Raw genomic sequence first — 10805 nt, forward strand, 5'->3', positions numbered from 1 at the left:
TTTCTCATTAATTTCAATGCCATTGTTTTCGTTTTTAGTATTGTTCTCTTTGACTTCTGAGTATGAAGGTTGGTAAATGATGCTATAGAATTATATTGAGTCTTACAAGCAAATTTACTTGGTAGAAGAAATATTGAATTTAGTGGCTTTTTTCCCCAGTTGTTTTACATTAAGTGGGAGAATGTATTTGTACTTCAGGATCAAAAGCTATAAGGAAAAGGAGGACAGGCAGGTCGTGAGATAGAAGCAGAAAAAAACTGGGAAGATGGTATCAGAAGACCTGGTGAAAATTCCAGTAATCAACTGGTGTTATATGCTTCTTTATACAAAAGTGGATTGCTACCATCTCTCTTGGCCTTGGGGAGAATGGACCACTCCCATTCAGAACTCCTTTGCTGATTGGATAACGTCCGGCAAAGTTGATACATTACTCAAGAAAAACAAAAAACAGTGTTTTCTCAAATGCCCCATAGCCTCCCGAGATGACTGCTGGTCTATAATCACGGAGTGGCATGGGGCAAAGTAACTGGAATGGTAGACAAAGCCCATAGTCTTTACCGTCCATCCTGGACCTCTAGTAAAATTGATCTTGGGTGGCACTGACAGACACTAAAACAGCCTCTGAGGCTGAGCAAGGGAAACAGGGCTGAGACTTTATTTGAAATGTATGAGAGAATTTATCTTCATTCAAATCTTTTAAAACATCACTAATATCTGGTAGGGTGTAGTGGTTCACACCTGTAATCCCAGCACTTCGGAAGGCTGAGGCAGGAGGACTGCTTGAGCTCAGGAATTCAAGACCAGCCTAGGCAACCTAGCGAAACCCCATCTCTACAAAAAAAAAATTAAAAAATTAGCCAGGTGTGGTGATGTACACCTGTGGTCACAGCTACTCTAAAGTCTGAGGTGGGAGGATTTCTTGAACCCAGGAGGTAGAGGCTGCAGTAAGCTGTGTTCATGCCACTGCACTTTAGCCTGGATGACAGAGCAAGACTGTGTCTCACTGTGTCTCTAAATAAATAAATAGGCCAGGCGTGGTGGTTCACATCTGTAATTCTAGCACTTTGGGAGGCCGAGGTGGGCAGATCACCTGAGGTCAGGGGTTCAAGACCAGCCTGGCCAACATGGAGAAACCCCATCTCTACTAAAAATAAAAAAATTAGCTGGGCATGGTGGCGCATGCCTGTAACCCCAGCTATTCAGGAGGCTGAGGCAGGAGAATTGCTTGAACCCAGGAGGCGGAGGTTGGAGTGAGCCGAGATTGTGCCACTGCACTCCAGTCTGGGTGACAGAGTGACATTCCATCTCAAAAAATAAATAAGATATCAAAAATATCTTAACTGACCCTGAAATAGAAATTAAATTACTACTTGACAATATTTTTTTCAAAATTGATAATTTCAGAAATTATCTCATGGCATTCGATAAGTCATTTGTGAAAAGCAGCCAGCTCTGAACTTGGATTAGTTTCATACCCACAATAATTTGTAGTCCATTTGCATTTTTTTCAAGTAAGAGGTAGTTTTCTAGTAAAAATCAGAAGTTATATTTCATGTGTATTCACAGTTTGTCTAATTAAGGAAACAATTTTCTCCCTTTTACATGAACTGGATTTGAGCAGTTAAGAAACTTACTGTTAGAAGTGGCTATCTTAGCTAAGACGACTTTTGCTTGGCCAAGACAGTTTACCAGTTTAGTCCGTAACTCTTTATCTTCTTGCAGGATTTCACGTCTGTGCTGCTGGATGGCTGGCTAAGGGCAGAGTTGGATACCCCATTGTGAAGCCAGGGCCCAATTGTGGATTTGGAAAAACTGGCATTATTGATTATGGAGTCCGTCTCAATAGGAGTGAAAGATGGGATGCCTATTGCTACAACCCACATGGTGTGTTAAAAATAATAATTTTATGTTTTGCAAAAACAGTTCCATGCTGCTAAGAGGTTGTTAAAAAAGAAATGGCTACTTTTTCCAGAAATAATTGAATTTGGTAATAATAATTACTACTAATAACTATAATTCATAAAGTGCTTATACTATACCAGACATTGAGTTATGTTCCTTCATCTACACTCTAACTTAATATTCACAATAATTCTTCAAGGAGCTATTGTTATACCTATTTTAGAAATCAGGAAATTGAAACTTAGAGAATTAAGTAACCCCTAATCAGGAGTCAATAATGATTAGGCAGATGGGACTGAGAATTCAGATCTTCTTTGTGCCAGGGAACATCCTAGCCATAAAGAAAAAGAAAATAAAAAGCAGATTAAAAACTTGTCACAGTGAATTAGCTAAAACAATGAAGTGATGCTACCAAATGTTAACTATTCAAAATTGTCCTTTCGATACAAGGGGGAAAAGGAGACAAAGTAAACAAATTCTTTCCCTAATTTATTTTTGTGTATATATGCTAGTACTTCCAAACTAAGCAACTCTAATTCTATGGTTTAACAGTTATATACTGTATATACTAGTTATCATTATACAGAATATTTTTATTCATATTTTTTCTATGGTTGCTTACAACTAGGAAATAATGAGAAAATTAACTCATAATTACTATAAAGAATTATTCTTAGGGCATGTTCTTAGAGAAAAAGTAGGCTGTTCTTTTTGGATATATTTCCCCCAGGACAATGTTACAAAATATTACAGTATGTTACAAAGTCTTCCTGGCATTTAAGATCATAAACATCCTCAGACATGTCCCATTTGGATTTACCCTATAAGAAATTCCACAACACAGTAGGAGAGTTACATAGTGAGTTTCTAGTGTATTATTATAAAATCTGTTATTTAATGATATTAACATTTGGAGAACAGTTTCTCATGTCTGTAACTAACCTATATCTCAAAATTACATGTAGTCCAGGTAGAAAGATTTTTGCCTACAGCTACAACTAGTCTTAACTGAGACAAAACAGGAATAAATAGTTAACAGTGCATTTATGTAACTTTAACTTTCAAGTCACTTTGACATGCTTTAAGCTTATTTAGTCCTACACTATACAGTACTAATTTAGTCCTATATTTAGTTATGTCAATAATACGTATCTTCCTTTCCTCCCTCCCTCTCTTACATTTTCTTAAATATATTTATGCAAACCACTCTTCTTTTACTCTCAAGAGTAACTATTCTTTTCAATATATTCTCTGATTCTTCCTTCACTTGGTAAACTTTAGGATCTCTGAGCTTCCATTGGATAATTTCCATAGATTAAACTCTAGAGTCATTGAAGAAGTGCCAGTGAAACAGTTCTTTCAGTATTTCATTGCCCTTTCATAAGAATATAATCCTAAATTATAAATTATTATAAGTTGCTTTCTTTTCTGAGAGAGGCTGAATACATTCTGGGAACATGTGTACGGAATCCTGGGAGATTTGTTTTTACCCAATTCTCAGTGCATTTAGCTCACTTTTGGATTTGGTGGTATGCTGACTATTTAGGATGTGGTTAACTTGAAGGAGACTTGACTGCCTGAACTAGCACTAGGGGAACAGCTCACTGAAACATCACTGGAATAAAAAAAAAAAATGGCTTCAGAAAAATCAAGCAATCATTATTGATTAATCAATGTCACCAAGTTAGAGCTGATATTCCAAATAATAGATGAGGCAGTAACTAGATGTAATGTAAAATGTAGATCTAAATAAATATAGCCAAATAGGCAGCCAAATTAGTTCAAGATTTGAATTTTTTCTTATTTATTAATATATACAACAAAGATTGGATAAGCAGAACAGGAGCACAGAAAGCCTGGGGAGCACCTCTTTCTAGACATTAGACACTTACCTCATATGGAATTAAATTAACCAGGGCTTCTTCCTAGCTTTCCCTCTAGGTCATATTACAAACCACTGATTCTGATGTGGTGTTTTTGTTTTGTTTTATATGTGTTTGCTTTTCTTATGACAAGTTATAACATTGAAATCTGTTAAATGATGAATGACTTGGAAAAAACAAACCTGAATAACTCCATCAAATCCTAAAATATTAGGATTAGGGTATTAGTTTAAAATCAGTAAAGGCAGTATACAGAATAATTATAAATTATTCCTTTTAAGTGGATTAGAGTGACTTTAAAGTCTCTTGTGATCATGAAATTGCATAATGATTTTCCAAACAGAATTTACGGGATCCATTATTCTAAGTGCTTGTGGCCCCGAAGACATATGGTGACACCACAGGGCAAAGTCCCTACCATCTTGATTGGGCTTTTTGTAATATAAATGTATATATATTTGTCAAAATACATAGACATAAGCTGGGCACCATGGCTCACGCCTGTAATCCCAGCACTTTGGGAAGCTGAGGTGGGTCAATCACCAGAGGTCAGGAATTCAAGACCAACCTGGCCAACATGGCAGGACCCTATCTCCACTAAAAATACAAAAATTGGCCAGACATGGTGGCTCATGCCTGTAATCCCAGTTATTCAGAAGGCTGAGGCATAAGAATTGCTTGAACAATTGCAGAGGCTGCAGTGAGTGGAGATTGTGCCACTGCACTCCAGCCTGGGCAACAGAGCGAAACTCCATTTCAAAAAACGACAACAACGAAAAACAGGTGTGTGCACAAAAGACTTGTCATGTTATGCCTTAAAAGATAAAATAAAGCAAAAATTAATTACATTTCAATTGTTTTAATTTTAAAATTTATTTTTATTTTTATTTTTTTAGAGACGGAGTCTCACTATGTTGCCCAGGTTGGCCTCAAACTCCTAGGCTCATGGGATTCTTCTGCCTCAGCCTCCCAATTAGCTGGGACTAAGGGTGAGCATCACTGCACCTAGCCATTTTTTTCTTACTATATTTACTTTTTAAAAATTCATGGCTGGGCACAGTGGCTCATGTCTATAATCGCAGCACTTTCAGAGGCAGAGGCAGGAGGATCACTTGAGGTCAGGAGTTCAATACCAGCATGGGCAACATAGCAAGACCCATTTCTACAAAAAAAAAAAAAAAAAAAAAAAAATTACCAGGGCTTGGTGGCACATGCCTGTCATCCCAGCTACTTAGGAGGCTGAAGTGGGAGGATTGCTTAAGCCAAGGAGTTCAAAGCTGCAATGAGCTATGATTGGGTCACTGCACTCCAGCCTGGGTGACAGAGCGAGATCTTGTCTCAAAATATAAAAATAAAAATAAATTCACAAAGAGTCCATGTTCGTTTTAGAGAATTTAGTAACTATTGATGAAAAAATACATTTATTCTTTAGCTAAAAGCATACATAATATACCATAGATGCTGTATATTAAGACATTCAATATTTCATAAAAAGTAATAGATTGCTAAGAAATGTCACTTTTAATAGGGATAATGTTTTTCCTAATGCTTTGGGGTTTTTACGTTTTTTTTCTTCTCATTTCAGCAAAGGAGTGTGGTGGTGTCTTTACAGATCCAAAGCGAATTTTTAAATCTCCAGGCTTCCCAAATGAGTACGAAGATAACCAAATCTGCTACTGGCACATTAGACTCAAGTATGGTCAGCATATTCACCTGAGTTTTTTAGATTTTGACCTTGAAGATGACCCAGGTTGCTTGGCTGATTATGTTGAAATATATGACAGTTACGATGATGTCCATGGCTTTGTGGGAAGGTACGTGTAGGTCCCCATACAGGAAGTTAAATGTATGTCCAGTATTTTGTTTGATGCTTCTTTAATTTTTCCTCCACCGCCCCTATAATATTGATTTTGGAATAGTTCTACTCTCCTAAAGCACCATATCATTTTTCAACAAAGATTTTTCTTAGCTGGCTGCTACAACATACTTATTAAAGTAGTGAGAGCTGCCTTTTGATTATGGCTAAGTTGTAAGAACTGTTAGTCTATTTTATAAATACCTCAAGATCTGAGTAACAATAGAAGGAAGAAAGATATGTGAGTTGCAAAATTGTTCAGGTTTTTAAGTTCTAATTTCTTACAACCTTAAAAATGATTATAGGGCCAGGCCCGGTGGCTCACGTCTGCAATCCACACCACTTTGGGAGGCCAAGGTGGGCGGATCACCTGAAGTCAGGAGTTCGAGACCAGCCTGGCCAACATGGCAAAACCCTGTTTTTTACTAAAAATACAAAAATTAGCTGGGCATGGTAGCGGGCGCCTGTAATCCCAGCTACTCAGGAGGCTGAGGCAGGAGAATCACTTGAACCCGGGAGGTGGAGGTTGCAGTGAGCCAAGATTGCACCACTCACTGCACTCCAGCCTAGGTGACAGAGTGAGACTGTCTCAAAAAAAAAAAAAAAAAAAGATTATAAATTCAGTAATTGTTGCCTTTCTTCTTCCTACAAAGCATTGCGCTAAGTATCATGGATGTAAGGTAAATAAGCAAAGTTTAACCCTTTCTCTCTTTAATATTTTCCTTTGACTTTTCAGCATGCTAGAACACAACCTTTTTCTTCACATTCCAAATCTTTAATATACTTTGAATTTTGCGTGTCTTATGATATATTGCAAAATTAAAGAGTGTACAATTAGGTATTTTATATACTCAGGTCCCCACCTAATAACCCATATTTTAGACTACCAATTATCAATAGACTATCAGTTTTCAATTCTCTATTATACATGATAGTAATTTAATGGGAAAAAAATGTTGGTGGGGACAATTTAAAAATGACAGACTCAATTGCTTTTTATGTCGATTTTGAACGTGTAACTTAAATACCAAGAAAACCAAAGGCATTTCTTGCAAAAATGAATACTTTTTGAAGGGAAAGTATTTTTCGTTTTGTTTTCTTCTTTCTACATTTTTTTTTTTTGAGACGGGGTCTCACTCTGTCACCAGGCTGGAGTGCAGTGGCACAATCTTGGCTCACTGCAACCTCTGCCTCCCAAATTCCAGTAATTCTCCTGCCCCAGCCTCCCGAGTAGCTGGGATTACAGGCGGCTACCACCACGCCTGGCTAATTTTTGTATTTTTAGTAGAGGTGGGGGTTTCACCATGTTGGCCAGGTTGGTCTCAAACTCCTGACTTTAGGTGATCCACCCGCCTCGGCCTCCCAAAGTGCTGGGATTACAGGTGTGAGCCACCGCACCAGGCCTTGTTTTCTTCTTTAGCTGACAGACTACTGCTGTAGAGAAAAGATAGTTTATAAAAATAGTTTGATGAAGACACAAAGTAGAGTTGGGGTAATTAAGAACAAAGTCCAGGTGGGCACACCTGTGGTCCCAGCTACTTTGAAAGCTGAGGCAGGAGGAGCACTTGAGCCCAGCAGTTCTGGGTTAGAGTGCACTATGTTGATGGGGTGTCCACACTAAGAGCAGCATCAATATGATGACCTCTCAGGAGTAGGGGACCACCAGGTTGCCTAAGAAGGGATGAACCTGCCCAGGTCAGAAACAAGCAGATTAAAACTCCCGTGTTGAGAAGTGGGAAGGGGCCTATGAATAAACACTGTATTTCAGCCTGGGCGATACAGCAAGATCTTATCTTATATAAAATTATAAACTACTGTTTTTAGGAGGTTTGAACAGACTAATTTGTTATTTTTTGAATTTATGTTATATAATTTACATTTTAGGTAAATTTAGACTTTTCCTCTTGAATAAATTACATATTTAGAAACCTATAAAACTCTTACCTTTTTATATGTGTAAGAGGGTTCCTTTCAAGTCATGATTCAGATAAAAATCAAATCCTTTTGTACGTATAAGTTCCAAAATAATTTTTCCAGATTTAAATCAGTCTATCCTAGAATTCAAAATATTAATATCACCAACCATATGCCCATTCTTCTATAACTGTGAAGAAAACTTTATAAAATTAATTAGAAATAAATTTTTAAGGCTGGACACACTGGCTTATGCCTGTAATCCTAGCACTTTGGGAGGCCAAGGCAGGCAGATCACCTGAGGTCGGGAGTTTGCGACCAGGGTGGCCAACATGGAGAAACCCCATCTCTACTAAAAATACAAAAAATTAGCCGGGCGTGGTGGTGGGTGCCTACAATCTCAGCTACTCGGGAGGCTGAGGCAGGAGAATCGCTTTAACCCAGGAGGCAGAGGTTGCAGTGAGCTGAGATGGTACCATTGTACTCCAGCCTGGGCTGTAGAACGAGACTCCGACTCAAAAAAAAAGAAACAAAATTTTAATTTTTCCAAGTAGATTCAAATTATTTACTGTGCAAAATTTTCTAGTTACACAAAGTAAAACTGCCACATATCTTTCCTTTAAAATCTCATTGGCTGGGTGCGGTGGCTCATGCCTATAATCCCAACACTTTAAGAGGCTGAGGTGGGAGGATCACCTGAAGTCAGGAGTTGAAGATGAGCCTGGCCAACATGGTGAAACCCCATCTTTACTAAAAGTACAAAAATTAGCCAGGTTTGGTGGTGCATACCTGTAATCTCAGTTACTCAGGAGGCTGAGGCAGGAGAATCACTTGAACCCAGGAGGAAGAGGTTGCAGTGAGCCGAGACCGCGCCACTGCACTCCAGCCTGAGCGACAGAGCAAGACTCCGTCTAAATAAAATAAAATAAAATCTCATAAATATTGTAAGAAGATTATTTCAAATAACAAACTTTAACTCCTATTGTCCCTTACAAATCCAGGTAAAATAACAATAGAAATTTCAAAAATTATGGAACAATGAGCTATTACTTAGAGGCTTAATTATCGGTAAAAGCCACTTTACTAGCTATATAATAATCATTTCTGTGACATCTCTTTTCTAAAAATTCCTTTTCAGATACTGTGGAGATGAGCTTCCAGATGACATCATCAGTACAGGTAAGGTTCTAAATTGAGGACCAAAACTATGATTTGTTTTTTTACAGTGTCCCTGAAAGTGAAGGGACACTGTAAAATAGTAAACAGCAGTTATTATTCACTTTTTAAAGTTGGAAGAACCAAGACCAGATGCAGCTTGCTAGCTTACAAAATAAAAAAAAAAATTACTTATACTTAAAGATTTATGCCAACTGCCCGCACTAAAAAATGTGTAGACTCTTGTTCTTTGCAGAAAATGTAATGCATCTGAGAGAGTCTTGAATCTGCAAATCCACAAATATTGCTGTAGTTTATGATTTCCATAAATGTGTTAATAAAATGGCTGAAATTTTTCATTGATAAAGGGTTGAAGTAATTTATAAAGTCATTAAAAATCTTTGTCACTAAAACAATCTTACATCATATTCATTATATTTTTATCTTAGTACAGTATTCTCCAGAGAATGTTTCAAATAACAAAGTTCTGTGAGATTTAAATAGATGTTACATGAGAAGAGGGCTCTAAGGTCAAATAAATTTGGAAAACATTGGGTTAAACAATATTAAACAGGTTTCTTTACTGGAAGACAGCAGGGATCTTTTAATATGCTAATCATGCATAGTAAATCTGGAAAGACCAGATATAATAGGCTATGCTTTCCAAATATTGCCCCCTCATTATTTTCTGTGACTTTATTCCAAGAAATATACCTCAAGAAATGCCCTGTAGTCGCATAAATTTATCTTAATATGCAATATCACTCTTTAATTTATCCCATACTGCTATTTTCTGCCTAAAAATTTCTTTCTTACATGTATTCAATATTTTATTTCCATCACCAGCACCAGCAGCTGGCATTTTTATATGCTCTATTTTCTCTCAAGTCATAAAATTATCACAATACTTCTGCAACTATAAACAATAAAACTACACTGAGTTGCAATTTCTGAGTACTCAGATACTACTAGTTAACTTACTCCCACACCCCAGCTTTTCAGTGACTCAATTCTAATTTATTCGTCATAATGTAAGAGATGGAACTTCCTGCTGTTATTGAATGATTGATGCTTACACCTTGTTAGTTCATTATTCTGTTACAAACTCCCTTAAGAAAGATAACCTATTAAATTAAACCATTTACTTATCTCTCATTCCTTTCTTGAAAATATATTTTATATTAACAGACAGTTGAAAGAAAACATCTTATTGCTGTAGGAGGTAGTTGGGGGATGAGAATCCTACTAAACAAAGAAGTTAAAAAGAAGTCTAGGCTGGGCGCGGTGGCTCACGACTGTAATCCCAGCACTTTGGGAGGCGGTGGCAGGCGGATCACCTGAGGTCAGGAGCTCCAGACCAGCCTGACCAACATGGAGACACCGTGTCTCTAGTAGAAATACAAAATTAGCCGGGTGTGGAGGCGCATGCCTGTAATCCCAGCCACTTGGGAGGCTGAGGCAGGAGAATTGCTTGAACCCGGGAGGCAGAGGTTGCGGTGAGCCGAGATCGCGCCATTGTACTCCAGCCTGGGCAGCAAGAGCAAAACTGTCTCAAAAAAAAAAAAAAAAAAAAAAAAAGTCTGAAATTTTACATTTTCCTTTTTTCTCTAAAATAGACAACTTACTCCAAATGTAATCAAATCAGTGGTCGGGTTTTATTGGCACAACTTCAAGAAACTGGAAAAACAAAAAACCTCACACAATTTCTCATTCAAAGAGAAACAAATCAAGAAACAGAAAAGAATACAGTTAAACAAAAGAGCCAAAGATTTAGCAAAAAATCAGGAAGAGGACACTGATACAAAGTAATAGAAAAAGAAGATATAGGCCGGGCACAGTGGCAGCTCATGCCTGTAATCCCAGCACTTTGGGAGGCCGAGGCAGGTGGATCACGAGATCAGGAGATCGAGACCATCCTGGCTAACATGGTGAAACCCCATCTCTACTAAAAACACAAAAAATTAGCTGGGCCTGGTGGCGGGCACCTGTGGTCCCAGCTACTCGGGAAGCTGAGACGAGAATGGCGTGAACCTGGGAGCCAAGATCACACCACTGCACTCCAGCCTGGGCGGCAGAGCGAGACTCCATCAAAAAAA

General features: G+C 37.8%; 1 protein-coding gene across 1 annotated transcript in view; it reads left to right on the plus strand.

Annotated features, from left to right (window-relative positions):
• The window catches only part of TNFAIP6 (TNF alpha induced protein 6), a 22479-nt gene that overhangs the window by 7043 nt on the left and 4631 nt on the right, over positions 1–10805 (plus strand). Inside the window, exons 3-5 of the mRNA XM_023217522.2 lie at positions 1723–1884; positions 5371–5599; positions 8693–8733. Coding sequence (XP_023073290.2) covers positions 1723–1884; positions 5371–5599; positions 8693–8733 — 432 coding nt within the window. The remainder of the gene's footprint in view (positions 1–1722; positions 1885–5370; positions 5600–8692; positions 8734–10805) is intronic.

This window comes from Piliocolobus tephrosceles, chromosome 11 (assembly GCF_002776525.5).
Source record: "Piliocolobus tephrosceles isolate RC106 chromosome 11, ASM277652v3, whole genome shotgun sequence".
Classification (NCBI taxonomy): Eukaryota; Metazoa; Chordata; class Mammalia; order Primates; family Cercopithecidae; genus Piliocolobus; species Piliocolobus tephrosceles.